Raw genomic sequence first — 24,432 nt, forward strand, 5'->3', positions numbered from 1 at the left:
CAGGAGGAGGAGGAGGGAAGCTGTTCTTGTGGCGTTTCCTTCTGCTGCCTGGGTCAGATTCATGGTTTGAGCACCTTGGCCTTCTAGCCATTATAGTGTCCTGTGCAGTTCAAGCAGCAAGTCTGACCTGGGCAGCAGGAGCAGGCAAGACTCCACCCTGCTCCTCCTCCAACACCCCTCTCACCCATCTAATGGTCGATCTACCCCCTTCAGGCAATCCACATCTCCCTCTCACTGGAAGGAGGAGGAGAAGAGAAGCACTTCATACCATGTTGGGCACCTCATGCTTCCCAAATCAGACTTGTGGGCACCATTTGTGTGATGTGTGCTCATTTCCCAGGGTTTGCTTTGACCAGTAGGAAGCCTCTTCCTGTGTTATAGACAGACTTTTTAGCTTTTACTGCATAGAATTCTAAAGACCAGTCACACATTTATAGCAAAATACAGTAATGGAGAAGAAATGTGCATTAGTATAAAATATTTACTGTTTAAAGAAATCTACAGATGGAATAATTTGATCAGTATAATCATATTTTCATCTGCATCATCCATAGGGGTACTGAAGCAGTACTTATCTGTAAAGTCAGAATTTTAGAACTTTGCAGGATTTTTCCCCAACAGACTTCTACCCTTTTCCTACAGTTCATGAATCATTCCAGTATGTTTGCAAAAAAAACAACCCTGTACGTCCCAAAATTGACTCATTGATTCTCCTGTTTAGTTGAGTTTTCCTTGTCAACCAGTCATGTGCTAACTAAGATCACAAATGTTACTTATTTCACTAAGGAGGAAAGAAAAGGCCCATGAAGTCTCAGACTTATCTACTGCACAGCTGCCATTACCCAGTTCCAGGAGTGAGGCTTCTTGGCTGGTTCTGGTTTTGAATATACATCCCAAAGCAGTGTGGTATTTGTAGTCCCTGATTTTACTCACTGAAATTAGTGCTGCAGGTCCCATAATGCATCAGAATGGGTTGTCAGAAATCGAGGTCTGGCCTCAAATCTTCCTCCTGCAACTGGGTAACTTGGCAGCTCTGCTATTGCAGCATATTTTTGTTAATCCTACAAAGACTCCAGTTTTTTCCCCATCCAAAAACTCTGCATTTCGGTTCACGAAAGGAGTTGTATCTGTTTCCAGTATATGCCTAGACCAACAAGCAGCACTGATATAATAATATAGCAGAAAAAAGCCAATTGCCCATTATACCTTGTCCACACTACCAAGGATATATCCAGCTGTTGACCATTGAGCATTGACTGCCTGTAGGATATTACTCCTTATCCAAGACAATTTTTGTCATCTTCGTCCATTGTAGTCTACCTTCCTGGGTAGCTGAGCATGCAAAATACCCTTTTTAGTTCACACCTTATACCCCTCTCCCCTCATGTCCAACAATCCAAAATCTGCCAGCACCGGTGTGGCTGCTACCCAAACATCTGGCTGTCTAGGTCCTTGTGGCTTTTCCGGATGGTGTCCTTCCACACACAAGGAATGCTTGCCTTCCTGGACAGACTCAGCTGCTAGTTTAATTCCATCATCACAGCCTGCCTGAAAGACCTGATGATAGGAGTGTCTGCATTTTCTCTAGGACTTATAGATCTTGTGTTTACTATATTTGCAGCCTGCCAGCAGACCCAGCTGCTAAACAATTCTTCTTCTGTCTCTTCAGTTTTTTGTTGTTGTTTGTTTTTTTTTTTTTTTTGCAACTAAAAAAGATAGTATCTCTATGCTCCACGGCATGCACAGCATCTACAAGGGCGTGCCATTCCTACAGTCTCTTAATAAACTTCCGGCATGTACAGAGGTGAATCTTAGTCATTCTTTCAATATTTTATTTTCCAACACTCATTTTCCAGCAAGCATCAAATGTAGCGGTGAACAGTTCTTCCAGTCACTTCAAGTTGGAGTAATGAGTCAGGTACCAGTTAGTCACTGGAAACTGTACAGCACAAAAATACTTCTTTATTATTAGAAATATATGGCCCTGTGTGCTTTAGCAAAAAGATCTTTAACTTTGGCCTATGCATGGCATTGTTCTCAGGTAAATAAAAAAGGAGACCAATTACTTGTGCATTTGTACTGACTCCCCTCCAGGGAGTAAGTAGAAAGGTTGCATGTGTGAATCGTCCAACCTTCTTAAAAGTAGTTCCAGAAACTCTTTTTAGCTGCTCAGTAGTATGAATGCAGAAACCATTTGGATACTCCATTAAAATCTCTGATTGAAAAGCTATGTGGCCATGGATTCATGATTTTTACTGCAAGTACAAAATAGAGGAAAAATGTTCTCTAAGTTAGGAATGGAATTTCCTGTACATACCCAGATCAGTCCAGACCAGTGGGTTATGCACTCCCACCAGCAGATGGAGTCAGAGAGCAAAGCTTTGAGGCACTGGTATCCCAAGTGTGCCACCTGCAGCTCATCATTATTTCTATGACTTCAGCAGATGGTGGTCGTGTATACCTGCAGCTCTGTGTGAGATGGATTTTTCTTGCTCCCTGGGGTGCTAGGTCAGTGTCTGGGCCATCCCTCAAATAGAGCCGGGCAAACGGGGGATTGGTTAGCCCTGGCGGTGCTAGCCTGTGTGGTTTCGGGTCCCCTGATAGCCAGGGGACTGGCTCCCTCAGCACCCGAAGGCTCCCCCTCAGTGTCTGTGGTACAGGGAAGTAGCCCCTTTAGGGATTTTTTTCTATTATTCTTAGCTTAGGCTTTATATCTTCTTTTACTAGAAGTTACCCGGATTCCTTGATTGGGCTCGTGACCCCGCTATGGGAAGAGATCTTCATCTGTTAGATGTCCGCTGGGTTCTCCTTCAGTATTTGAAGGTCACTAGCTCTTTTTGAAAATCGGATCACCTTTTTGTGCTCTTTGGAGGTCTGAAGAAGGGTGAAAAGGCATCTAAGGCATTCTTGGCTCGCTGGCTGAAGGAAACAATTTGCTTGGCCTACATCGGGAAGGGTCACCCCATCCCGACTGCTTCTTGGGCGGAGTGTCAGTTGTTGTCGACTAAGGAGATTTGTAGAGCTGCAGTCTGGTCTTCCCTGCATACCTTCACGAGGCATTATCATCTGGATGTTAGGGATCCGGACCAAGCGCTTTTTGGGGAGAGCGTCTTGCGAGTGGGTCTTTCGGGTTCCCACCAGGTGTAATGTGGCTTTGGTACATCCCACTGGTCTGGACTGATCTGGGTATATACAGGAAAGGAAAATTGGTTCTTACCTGCTAAATTTTCGTTCCTGTAATACCACAGATCAGTCCAGGATCCCGCCCAGGTGCTACTGCCGAAAGACAGATTTACCTGACGGTTAGCTGCTCTACATAGGGAATCTGTCAGAATGATTCTATAATATTTTGGTTTTTGTTATGAACCGTAGTTCAAACCTGATTTTCAGGTATTAGGGTTGTTTTGTTTTGGACCCTTGATGGAGTTTTTTTCATGTTCGCCCTTGTTTCGGGAATTAGATGGTTTTTTTTGTTAATTATACTTTGCTTGGGTATCGATAAATACTGATAAGCTGCAGGTGGCACACTTGGGATACCAGTGCCTCGAAGCTTTGCTCTCTGACTCCATCTGCTGGTGGGAGTACATAACCCACTGGTCTGGACTGATCTGTGATATTACAGGAACGAAAATTAGCAGGTAAGAACCAATTTTCCTTTCTCGCAGTTCCTAAAACCCAAAGATCAAGCAGCCCCAGCAGTTACATGTTAATTAAAGAAAAAAATAAAATCAAGCATACTGGGGGGTCTGTTGACGTCGACGACCAAGATGGATGCCTGAATCTGAGCTCTTGTCCTTCTTCAGCGTAATCCACTGCAAATCTTGACATCTTATCCAGATCCCCAATTTTTTAGTCTCTGTCAAGCGTCTTGATTCCCATGATGGCAGCCAAGCACAAAACGGCGGATCTGAAACAATGTTCCTTTAATAAACACGCCACAGAACTTGTTGAAGACATTGGTGATCAAGGCCTGTTCTGCCCCGCAGAGGGAGAATTGAAGTTGCCGTCCCAGACACACTCATTAAGCACCGGGACAAACAACTTACCTTCCTGGGAGGAATTTCTGGGCTGGTTCCAAAACCTGCATCAGGATATGAAGCAGCACAAGCAGGAACTATTGGAAATGATGACCGACTTGAGAGAGGACATGGCTGCCTTGGTACTCGTGTAGACACATTGGACACCCGTGTGGACGGTAGGCTGACTTATTGTGCAGGCCCAAAAAACAGCAAGGCAGGCGATCTAACAAAGCCGTGAGGGAACAATAAAGAAGTAGATGCCCAAGAAAGTCTTTGCCAAATCTTTATTAGGTGGAGACGTATAATGCTAGTAAAATTGCCCGACTCAGGCCGAGTTTCGCCACATTCCAGTGGCTGCCTCAGGGGCTTAGATTTGAACACACCGAGAATATCACAATTGGATTCAAAAAGCCATCTGCAGTTTAAACATATCTTAGATGAAATAAGTTGTGCTTAAGCATCTATCGGTCCCATTCACTAATGGTGCCGCATACGTTTTCCTGCAAGTCAGCACGGATCGTCTCCCCTCTTATCAATGCAAAGAGACAGTTTATACCCATTAGTGAATGGGACCGATAGATGCTTAAGCACAACTTATTTCATCTAAGATATGTTTAAACTGCGGATGGCTTTTTGAATCCAATTGTGATATTCTCAGTGTGTTCAAATCTAAGCCCCTGAGGCAGCCACTGGAATGTGGCGAAACTTGACTTATTGTGCAACCTCACTGAGCAATAGAAGGAGATGCAATTTGAGGTTCAGAAGGGTGCCGGAGACCCCTGCCTATGAGGATTGCTTCGATTTGTAAGCTTTTGCTGCAAGCCCGCGACAGCGGCTTGGAAGAGACAATTTCTGTCTGTACTGATGTTATCCCTCAATATTTAAATAGACAAAGAAATTGGGATCAGCTGGTCTCTAATATATCAAAGGAAAAAATTGACCAGCTGTATATGAATAAGTGGTACGGACAGAATTTATTAAAAGCCAATCTTTATTCTACTATGGTCAAAATTTAAAAAAAGTGTTTTTTATATAGAGACAGAAACCTCAGAACTGGTAAACCTTGTATTTTTTGCAAAGGTTTTTAAAGAACCAGTAAGTTCGATCATAGGTTTCCTGTTGTCTCTTTTTTTGTTTTTTCTTTAAGGGAAGTTCATTCTAACACAATATGTCAAGTTTCACTAAACATTTAGAACATTATGTCCAATAAGATATATATAAGTCAAAAATCTTTTTAAAGAAAAAACAAAAAAAGAGACAACAGGAAACCTATGATCGAACTTACTGGTTCTTCAAAAACCTTTGCAAAAAATACAAGGTTTACCAGTTCTGAGGTTTCTGTCTCTATATAAAAAACACTTTTTTTAAATTTTGACCATAGTAGAATAAAGATTGGCTTTTAATAAATTCTGTCCGTACCACTTATTCATATACAGCTGGTCAATTTTTTCCTTTGTACTGATGTTATGTCAGAGAGATCACATAGTGCACTGGAGCAATCGTTCTTATCTCATGCCGAGGGGTGGTTGATTGTGGGAGGAGATTTCAATTTTATCAGAGCGCCTCAGTAGATAACTCCCATTCCCTTGTGCAGGGGCTGCAGGGAGCAAGGAGAACTCTTACCTTATTGATGGAAAGATTGAGTCTGGTAGAAATTTGGCATCAGCATTACCCAGCTTCTAAGTCATATTCATTTTTTTTTTCTGCACCACATGGTACCTATTTTCATATTGATTATTTTTGATAGATAAAGGGATAATGAACAGGATCATTGGAGCCAGGATAGTATCTTAACTTGGTCAGACCATGCTTCTGTTTGGTTGGATATACAGTTTAAAAATTACAACACAGGACAGCGATACTGGTGCTTAAATGATAGTTTATTAAAAGATGAGTCTTTCTGTAACAATCTGGCAGATAGCTTACAGAAGTACTTAAAACTCAATAATGCAGATGAGGTTTCCCATCTGGAGTTTCCAGAGTTAGTGTTGGAATGTTCCAAAGCTGCAATACAGGGGCTGATGATCTCATGCAACCTGTAAAAAGGAGTAGAAAGAGAAAAAGGGGAAGGTTCTCCTTAATAGAATAGTGAACCTTTCTCATTTACATTTTTCTACCTTGTCTCTAGATGTCCTAAAAGGCTTAAACATAGCATGGGCTGAGTTTTGGTCCTTGGATTCTGACCTTATTGCCCATCAACTGGAGTTAGCTAAACAAGCCTATTTCAAGGGAGTAATAAGGTGGGAAGATATCTAGCTAGACCACTAAAATCAAGAAGGACTCAAGAGTTTTATAGTCAAGATTAAAACTTCCAATGGCTCCATGGCCATGACTTGCTCTGAAATTAGGAGTTGCTTTTCCCAGTTTTATGCTCAGTTATATACTGGCAATCCTAGTATCTCTGAAAAAGCCATTGATAATTATCTTAACACAGTGATGTTACCATCTCTTTCTCAAGCCCACAGCAATACTTGGATGGTCCTGTCAGTACTGTGGAGATTTTAAATGTTGTTAAATTGTTGAAAGTGGGCAAATCACTAGGTCTAGAATGGCTTACCACAGGCTATTATGAACGTTTCTCTCATATTATAGCTGGCCCCATTAGATATGTTTAATTACATAAGGGATTGGTGGTGATTGGTGGAGGGGGGGATATGATAGAGATGTTTAAAATCATGAGAGGTCTAGAATGGGTAGATGTGAATCGGTTATTTACTCTTTCGGATAGTAGAAAGACTAGGGGGCACTCCATGAAGTTAGCATGGGGCACATTTAAAACTAATCGGAGAAAGTTCTTTTTTACTCAACGCACAATTAATCTCTGGAATTTGTTGCCAGAGGATGTGGTTAGTGCAGTTAGTATAGCAGTGTTTAAAAAAGGATTGGATAAGTTCTTGGAGGAGAAGTCCATTACCTGCTATTAAGTTCACTTAGAGAATAGCCCCTGCCATTAGCAGTGGTAACATGGAATAGACTTAGTTTTTGGGTACTTGCCAGGTTCTTATGGTCTGGATTGGCCACTGTTGGAAACAGGATGCTGGGCTTGATGGACCCTTGGTCTGACCCAGTATGGCATTTTCTTATGTTCTTATGAATGGTTCAAACGTTACAGGCATTATTGTGATAGCGAAACCTGGTAGGGATCCGACTAATTGTGGCTCCCACAGACTCATTTCTCTCATCAATCTGGATTTTAAAATTTTGGCAAGAGTTTTAGCTGTTGGGTCAACCAGATTATATCTCAGTTGGGCCATTCAGATCAAGTGGGTTTTATACCTAATAGAATGGTGGCCAACAATATATGCAAAATAGTTGACATCATCTAGTGGGTTAAAAGAAAGAGAAAATCCCTTCCATCCTATTAACCACTGACGTTGAAAAGCATTTGATATGGTCCACTGATCCTTTTTGTTTAAAACTTTAGATAGAATGAACTTTGTGTCCTGTTTTTTTTAGGATGGATTAGGAAATTATGAGAATCCACAAGCCTGTGTTAAAGTCGGGGGGGGGGGGGGGGGGGCGGAGGTATGGGGAAAGATGTGTGGTTGGTAGGGGAACATGGCAGGGGTGTCCTTTTGCTATAAGTGTAAGAGTAGCCTCAAATATCAGGGGCATACAGTTTGGTAATATCCATTTGAGATTATCACTGTTTGCTGATGACATCTTGTTTACCCTGAACAATCCATGTGCTTCACTAGGAGGAGTTGTATATGAGATGGACCAGTTCAGTTCTGTCTCGGGCTTTAAAGACCATCTCGACAATCAGATATTGAATGTCTCAGTGGTGGACCAGAGTATAGAGCATATTAGGCAGAAATTTCCTTTTAAATGGGCTAAGCAGAAAATTAAGTATTTGGGGGGTCTGTGTCGGTGGCTGTGTTGAAGATTTGTTCACCTTGAATTATATCCCTCTCGTAAAATCTATAGGGAAAGATATGGATAAGTGAGAGGGTTACAGGTTTTCTTGGCTGGGGAGGATCACAATCACAAAGTTGAATATTCTCTCCAGATTTCTCCGTTTATTTTTAACGCTACCCATGTTTGTTTCCTCTATTTTTATGCTCTTGGCAGAAGAAGATTTTCAATTTCATCTGGAGGCATAGGGTTTCACGATTGGTTTTATATCAGCGAGGAGGTTTGGGTGTCCCAACTGAGAATAATAGATTTGAATAAAAGACATAATGTATTTATTTATTTATTTTTTTTAACTTTTATATACCGACATTCTTACATCAAATGCAAATCATACCGGTTTACATTAAAACAGAAAAGCAGGAAATATATTTCCATAGTCAAATACAATGAACATTTATAACAAAAATTGTTAACAAGCCATAAGGTAAGAACTTGGATAAAAGGTTAATTAACAGAAAAAATAAATAAATGAAAGAATTTATATTTACATTTCATATGAAATGTAAAGCAGTGGGTGCTGTTAGAGCAATTTTTAATTGGGCCAATGCCTTTCCAAGCCTTAATGTGACAGCCAAGGCATTCTTGGAGACCACTGGCTGTGTATGTCGTTTACATTATGTAACTTTAAGGTATGGTCTCAATGGCGCGCGCGATAAGTTGGTCGGTAGAAGGGATTATTTCTATTTAACATATCTCTCTCACAATAAGGATTCTCCTTCTGGTTTACAACCTAGAGCTTTTGGGGGATGGAAGGATAAAGGGATTCATCGTATTGTGTAGGTGATGACAGGGAGTAATTTCTTAAATTTTAACGGTATGATTACTCGTTATGGAGTAAAGGCATCTGATTTTCTCACCTATGCCCAGGTGAGACGTTTTATCTCCTCTTTGGGGATCTCAGATTTTCTTGCTCAAGGTAAAACCTTATTTGAACACTGTTGCGATAAGGCCATATGTTAAAGGGAATTACCTCTAAGCTGTATGGCTTTGTAAATAAGGAATTACAGTAACCTCCTAAACATATCAAAGCCTGGGAGAGAGATTTGGGGGAACCATTAAGTGAAGTAGAGTGAGATTTGGCATTTCTTCATATGAGCAGATGTTCTCCAAGAACAATCAGGATGGTAGTTCCTGTATAGAATACAGGAAGTATTCTATACAGGAACTACCAGTTTGTATTCTATACAGGTAGTTCCTGGTATGATTTGTATTCTATATAGGAATGTCGGTATATAAGAATTCAGAATAAATAAATAAATAGTCCTCTCACATAGGTGACATCATCAGATGGAGCCTGGCACTGAAAACTTCTGTCATATTTCCAGAACTTTGACTTGGCATACTTAGCATTCCCAGCATGCCCGATACCACCCATCCATGCGGGGTCCCTCTTCAGTCTGTTTTTTTTCCACAGAGCTTTCACATTGTGGTGTGAGTGAGCTCTTGAATTTTTTTCTTTAAAACTTCTGGAAAATGATTTCTTGGGGTTTTCCTCGTGTTCCATAGACGCCAGGTCCCTCCCGTAGCCTCCTTAGGTTTCTCTGCATTTTCGGGTATGTTTTCTTTCGTTTCAACCTACTCTGTGATGGCGGTGCCTTGGTGCCAGCCGGTCATTGCGGCCCACCACCATCATTGTCATTTTGCATCCCTCTTTTTTTGCTTCGATCATGGCCATTACCGGTTTTCGTCAATGCCCCTGGTGCTAGAGGGCATGTCTATCACAGGCCCCCATGATATGTGTCCTCTACTTGGGGGCATTGAATGACGTCTGCGGTTGTTGCAAGTGTGCCCAAATAACCCTGATGGGACGTCGCACCAGACTCAACAAGATGGAGAAACTCTTTGGGTCGGGGAAGTCCAAGCCATCGACTCTGGCATTGGCTGTATCGACACTGATGGACCTTATAGCCGCACCAATGGACACTATGCCACCAATGCTACTGGTGGATAGGAGAGCCAGAGGCCGGCCATGCTCTGTCTCCTCCAGGGTGAGGAAGTCGGGTTCCTCATCTTCGACCTTGACACCGGGGAAAGACAGGGCTGAGCACTGATGGAAGCTGAGAAAGCATTGGCACTCGTTGCCTTCAGTCTAAGGTGCCTGGCACAGGGATGCACTGGCTCATGTTGTGATACCCCAGAAGCGACCTGTGGCGAAAAGCACCCATCCTCCGTCAATGCCAGGGGTCCACGATGGTCTCCACTGGTCCTGGTGCCAGTTGTCGATCTACCTGTGAAATCAGAGGAAGATCTGGCTGCTTCTCCTTCCTCCCAGTCAGTGTTGGCTTCAGCAACTTTCTCGGAGGAACAGGAATGGCGCGTCCAGCTGGCAGTGAATTGGACACTACAGGGCATCTGTCCTGTAGCACCGACAGCACTGATGCAGCTCCTGTCCGCTTTGGAACCACTGCTGGAACAGCTCAGTGTGCTCATCGGTGTGTTACTGGCCCGGCTGGTACATGTTCCGAGGAGGAGGAATCTTCACTTAGGCCGGCAGAGACACCGCAGCCTGGTGCCCCTGCCCATGTTTGCTGAGGCCTGCACTGGGTTTGCCGGTGACTGCACATCTGGATGAAGGCAGAGTATCCAGGGCCTCATCCCCTGTTGATTTCTGAGGGCTTGGAGGGTCTCCCTTTAGAACAGTCTCCTCCAGAAGAGCAAAGGAGATCCCCACCGAAAGACTTACTCTTCCCAGGTTTTGTGCGGAAGCCATTCCATTTTAGTTGTTGACAGAGGAGGATGCCAGACACAAGATGCTGGAAATCTTCCAGTTTGTGGAGCCTCCTAAGGTGCCCCGGTGCCGTGCTGTGAAAACTCCGCGAGACTTCTGGAAGCAGGTGCAGGAGATAGCCGAGCAGCTGCCTCAGCAGCAGCAGGACTGTCTTCTGTTGCTACTGCAGAAGGGCCTGGAGAGCAGAAAACACGAGGTCTGGGCGACCTGCAGCATGCATTGGCACCTGCAGAATGACATGGCTGTGGGCCTCAAATCTCCATCCAGAGGTTCAAGAATGACTCGCTGATGTGCCGTGTACTGGGGAGAATTTCTTTGGAGATAGGGTGAGGGACGCAGTGGCTCAATTGTGGGACCACCATTAGACCCTCCAATGGTTTTCTGCTGGCACTTTGGACCCGTCCTCTTCATCCAGGAGGTTGGCGAGGCAGCGGCAAAGGAAGTCTTTCTATTACCAGAGGAGGTACTGTCCTTTGCCCCCTCACTCCCGTCAGCAGCATGTGAGCTCCTGCGGCCACCCCAGACAGCAGAGAGCTCCCAAGCCCCAGCCTCCGGCATCTGTTAACTCCCCAGATAGGATTTTGACTGGACTGGAGGAAGCATAAGCCAATTGCTTGTTCCCGAGATGCTGAATCCCCTGGTTGGGGGCAGATTACAGTTCTTCGCAAACTGGTGGCCCAGTATAACTTCAGACCAGTGGGTTCTGTCTGTCAGGGGTACCAACCCTCGTAATGGCCAGGGAGGTTAAGCCTGTTCCACCAAAGCAAAAAGGGCGGGGATTCTACTCCAGGTATTTCCTGATCTATAGGACGCATACACCCATGTCGAGATCTTTCCAGGTCACAGAAGTATCTCCGATTCATGGTGGGGAAACAGCACATCCAGTACAGAGTGTTGCCGTTTGGACTAGTGGTATCCCCACGTGTCTTCACAAAATGTCTGGCTGTGGTGGCGGCACACCTCTGCAGGCTGGGAGTGCATGATTTCCCCTATCTGGACAATTGGCTGGTCAGGAGCACATCTCAGGCAGGGGCATTCGGTCCATGAGTTTGACCATCCGGGTGTTGGAGTCACTAGGGTTCGTCATCAATTACCGAAAGTCCCATCTCAATCCGTCACCTCAATTTTACTTTATAGGAGCCCTGCTAAACATGGCTCAGTCAAGTCTTCCTGCCTCTTTCAAGGGCTGCCACCCTGGCATCCATTGCGGCAGAGATCCAGGGGGCCAGCAGGTGTCAGCGCGGCACACGTTGAGGTTGTTGGATCACATGGCTGCAACCGTCGATGTCACTCTCTTCGCACGTTTACACACGTGCACAGTCCAATGGGCCCTGAGATAGCAGTGGCGCCAGGCCATCAGAGCCTCCAGGCTTGCATCAGAATCACACACTGTCTCTCCGGGTCTCTGTCCTAGTGGCGGGTACTCTCCAGTCTGGAATGGGGGATCTCTTTCTGGAGTCATCCTACACAAATTGTCATATCCATAGATGATCCACTGTGGGCTGGGAAGCTCATATAGAGGGGCTCCTCACCCATAGCCTCTGGTCTGCCCAGGAAAGCGGTTGCTAGATCAACTTCCTGGAGCTCCAGGTGATCAGGTACATGCTATGGGCTTTCAGAGATCGGCTGTCTAACAAAGTTGTCCTGATCCAAACAGACAACCAGATAATGATGTGGTATGTCAACAAGCAGGGAGGTATGGGATCGTACCTCCTGTGTCAAGAAGCGGTCCAGATTTGGTCATGGGCCCTGTCCCACGGGATGGTGCTCAATATATCTGGCAGGTTCGAAGAATGTGGTGGTGGACAGACTGAGTTGTGCCTTCAGACCTCACAAATGGTCCCTGAACCAGGAGGTGGCGAATCGGATCTTCCGCCTCTGGGGGAAAATTCCTGTTCTGCTCCCTGTATGGGATGGACAGCACACCAACCTAAGACTCCCTTGCCCGTCATTGGGGCAAGGGTCTTCTGTATGCGTATCCTCCAATTCCTTTGCTGGCAAATGCTGTCTTGAGGCTTTGTGAGGACAGAGACTATGATCCTCATTGGCCGAGATGGGTCTGTTTTCCGTTCCTACGGGAATTATCCATCCAGAAGCTAATCAGTCTCAAAACTTCCCCAGATCTTATCATGCAGGATTGGGGGAGTTTGCGGCATCCCAACCTCCAGGCCCTGTTACTCACAGCCTGGATATTGAGAAGTTAATCCTGCAACCACTCGATCTCTCAGAGGCTTTGTCTCTGGTCCTAGTGGCTTCTAGAAAACCTTCCACTAGCAGGTCCTGTGGAGGAGGTTTTCCGTGTGGTGTGAGCAGAAGACTCTAGATCCAGTCTCCTGCTCCATACAAAATCTGCTTGATTATCATCTACACCTGTCGCAATCTGACTTGAAAACCAATTCTGATAGGGTCATCTGAGCGCAATTGGCATATACTACCATGGTGTAGATGGTACGCCCATCTCTGTAGAGCCTCTAGTTATGCATTTTGGGCTGGATTTTAAAAGCCCTGCGCACGTAAATCCGGCTGGATTTACGCGCGCAGGGCACTCGCACGCCTATTTTGCATAGGCCGCCGGCGCGCGCACAGCCCCGGGATGCGCGTAAGTCCCGGGGCTTCGTAAAAGGGGCGGGGAGGGGGCGTGTCGGGGGCAGTTCGGGGTGGGACTGGGGGCGTGGCGCTGGCCTGGGGGCGAGGTCGAGGCCTCCGGACCAGCCCCCGGGTCGGGTGATGGCACGCCAGCAGCCCGCTGGCGAGCGCAGATTTACGCCTGCTTTCAGCTTTCAGCAGGCGTAAATCTGCCAACAAAGGTAGGGGGGTTTAGATAGGGCCGGGGGGGGGGGGGGGGTTAGGGAGGGGAAGGTGCGGGGGGGTGGAAAGAAAGTTCCCTCCTAGGCCGCTCCAATTTCAGAGCAGCCTCGGAGGGAACAGGCAACGCGCGCCGGGCTCGGCACACGCAAATTGCACAAATATGCACCCCCTTGCGCGCGCCGACCTCGGATTTTATAAGATACGCGTGGCTACGTGCGTATCTTATAAAATCCAGCGTACTTTTGTTTGCGCCTGGTGCGCGAACAAAAGTACACGCTCGCGCAAATTTATAAAACCTACCCCTTTATGGCGGGGCCTGCTTCAGTTGAAGTCTTCTGCTGTGTCTTGAGACCTCAACGTGGTACTAGCTGAGCTGATGAAAGCTCCTTTTCAGCCACTGTCCACCTGTGACCTGAAGTACATGACCAGGAAGGTCATATTTTTGGTAGCGGTCACTTCAGCGAGCTCCAGGCCTTAGTGACTTATCCACCTTATGCTAAATTTTATCATGACAGGGTGGTCTTGCGCACACACCCTAAGTTCCTGCCTAAGGTGATGTCGGAGTTCCATCTTAACCAGTCCATCGTCCTGCCAACTTTCTTTCCCAGGCCCCATTCGCACTAAGGCGAATGAGCTCTGTACAGTTTGGACTGCAAGCGAGCCTTAGCTTTCTATCTGGAGTGGACAGAAGCCTATAGATAGACTACCCAACTTTTTATTTCTTTTGATAAGAATAGGTTGGGAGTTGCCATTTCCAAACAGACACTATCTGTAGATGCTTATCTGTAACAGGTGTTCTCCAAGGACAGCAGGATGTTAGTCTCACGAAACCTGCCCGCCACTCACGGAATTGGGTTTCTCCTATTTTTTTTTATTTTAAATCGTATTTCTGTGTTACGAGACTGAAGAGGGACCCAGCATGGATAAATGATATGGGGCATGCTCAGTATGCCAAGTCAAAGTTCTGCATGCCGGGCTCCATCAGATGTTGTCACCCATGCGTGAGGACTAACATCCTGCTATCCTTGAGAACACCTGTTACAGGTAAGCAACTCTGCTTTCTATCTGCATACTATTACAGGAAAATGAATATAAAATTTTATTATGGTGGTTTTTTAACACCTGAGAGGCTACATGTCATGTATGCTAACATTCAGGTCAATACAGTAAAGTGTGGCCGCGGTTACCCTGCTCCTAACCTGCTTTCTACTCACTTTTCGGCCGCGTTAGTCCAACCCGCGATACACTATCCCCCTTAACCCATTCTTACCGCCTCTTTAAATCACCGGGTAACCCCATCCGCCCGCGGCATGTATATTAGATGTAAACGATCGAATTAGCTATTCCCTACCATACAGTAACGCGCGCCCCGACTATCGCTTTTTTACCCTGCCGTTTTGCCGCGTGTTTAACCTGCTAACTTAATGTAAGAGCAGATTTTCTCAGCAAGGAGAGTCTAGACCCAGGAGAGTGGGTGTTGTCAGTCAAGGTATTTCTGCTGATTGTGGATAGCTGGGGACTTCCATTCCTAGACGTGCTGGCATCTTTTCAAAATGCGAAGGTTCCTCGCTTCTATAATCATAAGAGAGACCCTGGGAATAGACGCTCTCCTACAGATCTGGCCGGAAGACAGATTGCTTTATGCCTTTCCTTCACAGCCCTTGCTAGGCAGGATAATTTGCAAGATCGAAGGCCACAGAGGGCTTGTACTCCTGTTAGTGCCAGAATGGCCCAGGATATGTGGATTTGTGACTACTCCTGGTGGAGGCCCCCCTTTGTCTTCCGCTGCAGATGGATCTGCTTCAGCAAGGACCGGTTCGTCACAAGGATCAGACTCTATTCTGTCTTACAGTTGGCCCTTGAGAAGGCTCGCCTGTTAAAGCGTGGTTGTTCCTCTGTGTTGATTGCCACTTTACTCATGTTCGCAAGTTCTCCACTTCCTTGGCTTATGTGTGGGTTTGGAGAGTTTTTGAAGCCTGGTGTGAGGAACACAGTGTTCCTCCTTGTACAGTTAAGAACCCTTTCATTCTGGAATTTTTGCAGGATGGATTGAATAAAGGCTTGGCCCTTAATTCTTTGAAGGTGCAGGTTGCAGCTCTTGCCTGTTTCAGAGGCCTGGTGAATGGTGTTTCCTGTCTCATCCTGATGTGGCCTGCTTTTTGAAGGGAGTGAAGTATCTTAGGCCTCCCTTGAGGTTACCAGTTCCATTATGGAGTCTTAATTTGGTGCTGGACGTTTTGGTGGGCCCTATGTTCCGACCACTGCATAGCCTTTCCTTACAGTTGTTGACTTTGAAGACTGTGTTCCTGCTGGCTATATGTTCTGCGCTTCGGATTTCTGAGCTGCAGGCCTAGTCTTGCCAGGAGCTTTTCCTTCAGATGACTCCAGGGGCGTTACAACTGTGTACTGTTCCATCCTTCTTGCCCAAGGTAGTCTCGGACTTTCATTTGAATCAGTCCATCTCCTTGCCATCCCTGGATAAGGTCAGAGATGTGGAGGAGTTTTGACTTTTGCGCTCCTTTGATGTTAAGCATCTTGTGCAGTATCTGGAGATCTCTGTGTCTTTTTGAAACATGGATTGCATGTTTTTTCTCCATGGTGGGAGTAAGCAAGGTTCTCGGGCTTTGTGGCCTACCATAGCTCATTGGATTAAGGAGGTTGTCAAGGCCGCCTATGTGGATGCTAGAAAGCCATTACCTACTCAGGTTAGGGCTCATTCCACTCGGGCTCAGGATGTGTCATGGGTGGAGGTTAGTCTGTTGTCTCTCGTTGATATCTGCTGAGCTGTGATGTGGTCCTCCTTACACACTTTTTCCAGGTTTTATCGTCCGGATGTGCAGGCCTAGGAGGATGCAGCCTTTGCGTGTGCGGTGTTGACTGGACCATGGGCAGCTTCCCACCCTGTTGGGGAGTAGCTTTGGTACATCCCACTGATCCTGAATCCATCTGTCTGCACACTAGGAAATGGAGAAATTACTTACCTGATAATTTAGTTTTCCTTAGTGTAGACAGATGGACTCAGCTTCCTGTCCTCAGCTGCTGCATAAGTGTGTCAATAGTCGTCCTGTGGGGCTCTGGGTCCCAAGGGATTACTGGTAAGTGTTCATCCAGTCTCTAGCTTAGGGTGCCTAGAATCTTTTGTGAGTTTAGTGTTTATTGTTGGTTGAGTACAGTTCTGGTTACCTGTTTTTAATCATTTTTTTAATCAAGTTTTTTGCTAGTCTGTCCACAGTTGCTTTTGAAGAGAATACTGGCAGGCTGGGGTCACTGCAGGGTTATATATACTGTGATGTCAGCTTGCTCTGTCTCCATCTGCTGGCAGGGGAGCATAAACCTACTGGTCCTGAGTCCATCTGTCTACACTAAGGAAAACAAAATTATCAGGTAAGTAATTTCTCCATTACCAGTGACCAAAATGCATCACCTTCTCCTGACCCCTGGAAAATCGGGATTGTAATAGACAGGAGCCCATATCACTAAAACAACCCAGTGGGTTCCTGAGCTGATGAACTCTGCATGCAGGCCAAAGATTGAATGGGCTTTCAAACGGGCTTGCCTGCCTCACCCATGGAGAATGTTCACTGCCTGCTTAGTCAGTAGAGCCCCTTAAATGATTACTAAGCTCATCAGAGAATTGTCACAAATGGAGGTTTTGAGATCTGCTGTAAAAGAAAACACATTAAACTCATGTAATCTAAATGTTTCAAAGTACTGCCTTTTCAAAAGCTCAGCCTATAAAAGCAGCTCTGATACAGATGAGGAAATCTGCTTTTGTAGCAGACTGTGTTTCTGTGGGCAGGCCTGGTGTGTTGAGGATTGTACTGTTTCAGATTTAGGCTGCTTCCTCTCTGAATGGTCATTTAGCTTGCTTCAGTAAATTAGTTCGACTTCTCTTCTTTCCTTCCCCACCACCCCTCCCACAGATGTCTTGAGCTTCTTGTCCTTGACCAAAGTAATTGTTTGTTTTTCCCTGTTCTCTCTTATCACTTGGTGTTTGCTGTCTTGCTCACCTTTGCATTTATTTCAGTGGTTCAAGAGAGAGCTCTTAAACAAGGACAGATTGGGAGGGAGCCAAAGGCAGATAACATTCTTAGGGACTTGAAGGAAATTTTGACTCCATCCTGGGAGCCATATTCCCCTACTGAAGGTAATACAGCCCAGCTCTCGCTGGCTGCCTGTAGGTAGCAAATGTAGTTTTAGACTTCCAAAGCGAGAGGTGTGGTTGTACCATTCACAGTTTCTATTGCCGAGCATCATGCTATAACTCTGAACTACTAATATTGAAATTTAATCTGGACTGTTGTTTTACATCCTGACCAAGTGTGTACATTGAATTGCACAGCAGCAGGTAGTACAGCCATTTTAGTTGAAAACTTTTTATGAACTATATGCCTTCTGACAGCAAAGTTATTACACCCATGTTTTTATGAGGCTTCAAGTTCATATGTGCCATTGCTAATCTCTGATGCCATTTTGAATATGCTCAGAGAAGTTAGGAGCTTTGATAAGCTGTTGGAAAGTTGCATCTGGGAAGCTCAGACTAGATAAGTTTTAATTTTTAAAGTCTGTACAACCCCAGTGTATGATGGCATTATACACCTGCAGCTGTGAATTTCAGTATCTGTGGTTTGCTGTGATGAAATTCTGATTTTGTCATGTTTGTTTCTTGAACTATCAGATTTGAAGTTCTGAATTTTTGGTCTTTCTGGATAGCCAAATGCCATTCATGTAAAGGTGGTTTTTAGGCGCAGGCTTCAATTTTACTGATAGCCTGCTGTTCAGTTCTCTGTGTAACCACACACACAGGCAAATTCTTAGCTGTGCATGAATGGAATGATTTACAGTTCTGTCCAAACTAACATGGATACAGTAACCCAACACAGGAGAGCAAGGCCATCTTCTGAGCACTTTTATTCAAGTCCAGTTGGACTCTTATTTCTGATGCATACCTCTGGGTGACTAGGTTCTGAATTTCAAATACTGTCTTTTAGTAGAATGGTCCCTGGGTGCCTGCTCTATCCAGTCCGTGAACTTTGTTCTTGTTAGACATTTTTTTTTTTGTAATATATGTTTATTGTTGTGAAGTAACAAAGTACAAACACTGTACTGTACAAATTCAACCAATTGTAACAAGACCGGGTGTAGACTGTGTACAAAATATAACACACATGATATAGCATATATTGGTCTCCCCTAGAAAGCCCTCATAAATAAAGTCCAACAGTAATTGTAGCAACATAATATTGAAAAAGAATAACCTGTATGGCCTATGAACCAGAGTGCCTTCACTTTTTCTAGTTCCTAATCTATGCGTCTCCCCCATAAATTTAGGAACTTTCCCCAAACCCATCCCCTTGTCTCCTTCCCCCCCCTCCCCCCTTCCCCTCCCAAATGTGTATCGTAGGTAGATGGAAAGGGGATAGTCGTGGCTGACTTTGCCTGTATAGGGGTAACGCAGTGAGACCATCGTGTTCTTATCTTGGTGGAAATGGTAACATGGTAACAGGGTAGTTGGATTGGTGGCGTGTTATTCGCCAGGGCTGGCTTCTAGCGGCAGGTAGCCTTGAAGAGTTCTGTGTGGTCTTGAAGAGTTCCACAGAGTCCAGCTGATGTAGAAGGGACTGTATTGTGCAGGCAGTTGCCTATTGTCAAAAGAATAATCGCCTATTCGGTTTGTGGCCTTCCCGTCTTAGTAATAGCCGGGCTTAGATGCGAGTGGAATGGCTGCCAGATCTGTTGCATTTTGTCCCTCTGTTTCGTGGTAGAATGTTTCGCTAATAGAAACTCTTGAGTACTAAGGCTTAGCATCCTTTGAAATCAATGATCCTTCATTGGGGCTGCTGGGATAACCATTCGGTCAGGATAACTTTTTTCCCCATCGTGGCAGCCTTAGTTAGGAATATCCCCAGGTAGTCTATATCTGGCATATTAGCCCTCGACACTCCAAACAACCAGACATTGGGATCGACCGGGATAGGGTAACCCCATATTTTCTCGCAGAATGACGCAATGTCCGCCCAAAATCCTAAGATGGCAGGACATTCCCAAAAGCAGTGAATGTAAGATCCAGTGGGTGCTGAGCATTTCAAGCAGGCGGGCGTTGGGCACAGCTTGAATTTGAAGGCGGTAGCGGGAGGTATATAGCCCTTCCATATAAATTTAAATTGGGTCTCACGTAGTTGTTCGTTGGTGGATATTTCCCGAATAGTTGCAAAGGTTTGAGTAAACTCCTGGAGGGAAAGATTAAATTCTGGCCATGTTTTCCAGGACAGGTACAATGGGGTGAGCGCGTCCCCGTCCAAGCATCCTGCCAGTTCCCCATAGAAACGGGAAATATTTGGCCCAGTTTTAGTGCCTGCTGTTATTAAGTTAGTTAGGGCCGCTTGTTAGACATTTTATTCATTTTCTCCTGTGCATCTTTGATGCAAAGGGTCTGTTTGAATATGAATGCTTTTTGAAAAATTGTCTAATATATTCACCTGAATTTCAGCCTCTGTTTATTGAGTAAAGCTCTTGTTCTGAGCTGTGTGCTTCCTGGTGGGCCTGTAGTCATGAAAGCCATTTTATGGATCTCCTGTGATTCACAATGCATACCATAAATTTCCCCCTAGTGTGTAGGTTGATAGTTTACAGTGCATTATGTTTAGAATTCACATGTCTCTGTGATCTGGAAGAATTCCCTTTCTTGCACACATGTGCTGTAACAGGTTAGAAATGTTAAAAGCTTATTTTGCAGTATATTTGAAATAAAAATCAGAATGGAAATGAGAACTTTTAGTTAGTTAGGAAAGAACATAGAACATGTCATATTGGGTCAGATCAAGGGTCCATCAAGCCCAACATCCTGTTTCCAACAGTGGCCAATCCAGGCCATAAGAACCTGGCAAGTTCCATGTTATGTTGCTAGTAATAGCAGTGGCTATTTTCCGGGCCAATACAGTAAAGTCTGCGGGAGAGCGGGCGATTCTGTATTTAAATGAAGCCCAGCGGTAAAAACAGGCAAAAGGAGGCGCTAGGGACACCAGCGCATCCCTAGCACCTCCTTTTGGACCGGAGCGGCGGCTGTCAGCGGGTTTGACAGCCGACGCTCAATTTTGCCGGTGTCGGTTCTCAAACCCGCTGACAGCCATGGGCTCAGAAACCAGACGCCAGCAAAATTGAGCATCCAGTTTTTGACCCGACAGCCACGGGCCGACTTCAAAATTTATTTTTTTTTACCTTTTGGTACCTCCGACTTAATATTGCCATGATATTAAATCGGAGGGTGCACAGAAAAGCAGTTTTTACTGCTTTTCTGTGCACTTTCCCGGTGCCCGAAGAAATTAGCGCCTACCTTTTGGGTAGGCGCTAATTTCTGAAAGCAAATTGTGTGGCTTGGCTGCTGCACATTTTGTTTTCTGAATCGCGCGAGAATACCTAATAGGGCCATAAACATGCATTTGCATGTTGAGGGCGCTATTAGTTTGGGGGATTGGACTCGTGTTTTCGGCCCCTTACTGTATAAGGGGTAACGCTAGTGCGTCGAAAATGCACGTCCAATGGCAGGTTAACAGTGCGCTCCGTCGGAGCGGACTGTACTGTATCGGCCCGTTAGCTTAATTAATAGCAGTTAATGGACTTCTCCTCCAAGAACTCTGCTTTAAATTACCAGTTGGGTAAGTAAACGCAGCTTTTGAGGAAAGATGAAATCTTGTGCTTTTCAGACTTTTCAGTGACATAGTGCACACTTTCTGTAAAGAAAGTTTTATCTTTGCATTTAGAAGTGGCATGAAAATAGAAAATATTTGTCATGTTAAAATGTGTATATGACTAGAGGTATTAATTGATGCTACATTGCTGGATATATTTATTTTTTGTGTCTGCTGATTGTTTAAATAAACAGTTAAAAAAAAATATCTAAAAGAAGTTATATGCTTCATTAAAGAAGACTTCCTCTTTGAAACCAGATGTGTAAAGACCAGTCTCTGAAGTCACTCATGCTTATAAATGGCTACAGTAAAATATGTAAGTCATTACAATATTGCTAATGCCTAAAACCTTTTTTTCTACCAATCACATGCTCCTTTAAAATAAAAGGCAAAAGGGGAGCCAGAGAAATACTTGCAGGAGCTTTGTTAGAAAATCTTCAGTTATTTTGGCAGTTTTCCTTACCAATAGTTTGTTTGCAAGCTCATGACAAGATCCTAACAGTGATAAGACCTTCCAAGAAGGTGTGGGGTAACCTGCACAGAGTGATGATTATGGTCCTACAGCAATGGTAGGATTGTATCTGGCTTCCAAGAAGGCATTGGGATCACCTGCAGGGAACAGCAGTTACGACCCTATTGACTTGCGCTTCCAAGAAGGCACCAGGATAGCCTTCATGGAGCGACTGATTATGACCCTAAAAGCAGTGATACTGGCTGCATCGTGCTCTAAGAAGGCATTGAGTAACCTGCATGAAATGACCATGGTTAAAATCCAAGCTGCAGTGAGCATGGGAACGCTGGGTGTTTTGGATAATGGCATTGCTGGTTTTGATAGCTATGTGAATTCTTAGAATGCTTGGCAATAAGACGTGGTAGTGACTGGGGTGCTGACAAGTTCTGATGTAGCTATCAGTGTAGGTGGTAAAGGCAAATATTGGGCATGTTTGGGATTGATATGGAAGGCAGTGGTAGGATGAGGGTTGAAGTTCAAGTAAATGTCATCAGGGGGCGACTGGTGTTGGGTAGAGATATGGGAAATTGTTCAACTACCCAAAGTGGAAACATTGCATTTGTGCAGATTGGATGGGCCAATTTGATGTCTTTCTGCCATCATTTACTATGTTACTGTGAGAATGATGGGGGAAGCAGGACTGGGTCATTGCATTCTTTTGGGTGAAAGGGTGATTATGTTTAAAGGCAGCATGATAAAGGAGCTATGAGGGGAGAAAATCCTTTATCAGGGAAGAACAAAAGTCTAATTATACCGTGTATAAAGGAAAGGCCAGTAGAGTTGCAGACCTTTGCATTGCTGCCGTTTTATAGTAGCCTATCAGCGTGTGAAAAGTCTGTAGCACAGCCAAGTGATCGGAGATGGTGACTTGGTTGAGTTGCTTCCTAATTGTGCTTCTCTACGGGTCCCGTACCATTGTAGTAAAGTGTCTTGAGGTGCATATATAAGACCAAAATAGATGGAACATTTCAAATATATTTATCTGGATAAATGGCCTAACTGGAAATTGCCATCCTCAATTGTAGCTAAAAGTTTGCATGGGTTCCACGATGATCCTTTAACCACAGAGGGAGAAAAAAGGTGTTCTGTGAGCATGGGTAAATGGAAGGAGTAAAATGGCACATGCGCATTCAAATATCAAATGTACGCACGCTCATTTGCTCCCCCCTGTACTGCCTGCACAAATTGCAGGTGCAGAGCACATAGGCCTTTTTAACCTGGATACTTTGTACTTGGCTAATTTTTTAGGAGAAATAGCTCTTTGAGAATTTGCATAAAGCAGGTACATTAAAAGTGCCTATTTAGTTTGTAATCACGCAGAGTATTTAAAAATTGCCCCCCCCCCCCCCCTGGTATTGATAATCCTCTGGTAGCTCCAGTGTTCTAGGGAGTTGGTGTCATTTATTTCCTAATTCAGCTGGTGCTGGTTTTTAAGGGGGAGAAAGAGGACGGTGATGGGTTAACAACATTGGAAAATGTTGTAATATAAGAGCGGGCATTTTGTTTTCATGATCTGAATGATGTATACAGAAACAGCAATTGTACATCAAGAAGAAGTTGAGATAGCTGTGTCAGCATAAGGATTTTTTGTGATGCAAGTTGCGCTTTTATTGGGGGTAGTTTGCATTGAGTTAGAAGGTAAGAATTTGAATATGGAAGACTTGGTCATCCTTATAGCCAGTTGAGATTGTATTGTGAGATGTAGTTAATGAGGTTGCACATATGCTAATCTCTGCATCCTGATTGACTGAGAGGTTTTATATTTTGTTGTGCCTTTTTAAAAAGTAAAATGTTTATCTAAGTTAGAATTAATGTGTTGCACTAAATATCCTTTGGAGACAATAATGTTAAGCATCTGCACTGCAGAAAACATTGTGCATAGAAATTGTCTAAGTACCTACAAATTTCCCATCTGTAGAGGCTTTGTGTTTTTCATGACAGGTTAATAATGGGAGAAAAGATTACAATCTCTTAATGTTTCACTGCACAAGTATACTGTGTGCAAGAATGAAGAGGGCATAAAACATCCAGTCCAAGGGCCAGAGCTGCTGAAACAAGTGTAAAATTTAATCAGAATCATCTGCCATTACTCCCACTAGGTTAAATGTCTATTTCCATGGAAGGAGGTTCATTTGTACAGGAAGTCCTTGCCCTTATGTTGCCAGACTTGCGACATCCTGGACTTACATCAGTGAAGAATTTGCACCCTGCTCCGAACCTCTTCTGGGGGTTTTATTTTGCAATGTGGCTTAAGGACCTGGCAGCAGAAGGTGGTGACATCACCATTCGGCACTCAGCTGGAAGAAGCTTGCATCGCCCCCTGCTCCTGTTGTTACATACACAGTTGTGCCCCACGTGCCTGCCAGCTCTGCTGTCATGGCTATGCCTTCTTTCATCGCTGGGCTGTGAAGGCAGCTTCCCGGGGCACTGCCTTTGAACTTTCATATGATGGGAGAATAGGCTTGTAGCTAGCCATGCTATCAAAGTGTCCTGTGCGATAGGCTAGGAATAGGGGCTTCCTTGGTTTCCACCTATGTTTGAGAATTCAGGGCATCTCGCTTTCAAGGCTGCTTCTGATGAGGCAAAGGGACTAGAATCAAGGACATGCTACGGCTGCATGCCTGCTAGCACAAAATTCCTTCATGTTTATTTTTTTTACTTGGTCATTGAATGCTGAAGTCAGAGATTTGCTGGTGTCATTTCTTCTCTGAAGAAGTGTGCCACCTTACGGAACTTGAAGGTGCATTGCAAGGAGGATGAGCT

The 24,432-nt window shown here is 44.6% G+C and overlaps 1 protein-coding gene across 1 annotated transcript in view; it reads left to right on the forward strand.

Moving 5' to 3' along the window:
* Window positions 1–24,432, forward strand: part of RABGEF1 (RAB guanine nucleotide exchange factor 1) — a 116,112-nt gene that overhangs the window by 39,466 nt on the left and 52,214 nt on the right. The window contains 1 exon segment of the mRNA XM_029613534.1: window positions 17,498–17,617. Coding sequence (XP_029469394.1) covers window positions 17,498–17,617 — 120 coding nt within the window.

This window comes from Rhinatrema bivittatum, chromosome 8 (assembly GCF_901001135.1).
Source record: "Rhinatrema bivittatum chromosome 8, aRhiBiv1.1, whole genome shotgun sequence".
NCBI classification, from domain to species: Eukaryota; Metazoa; Chordata; class Amphibia; order Gymnophiona; family Rhinatrematidae; genus Rhinatrema; species Rhinatrema bivittatum.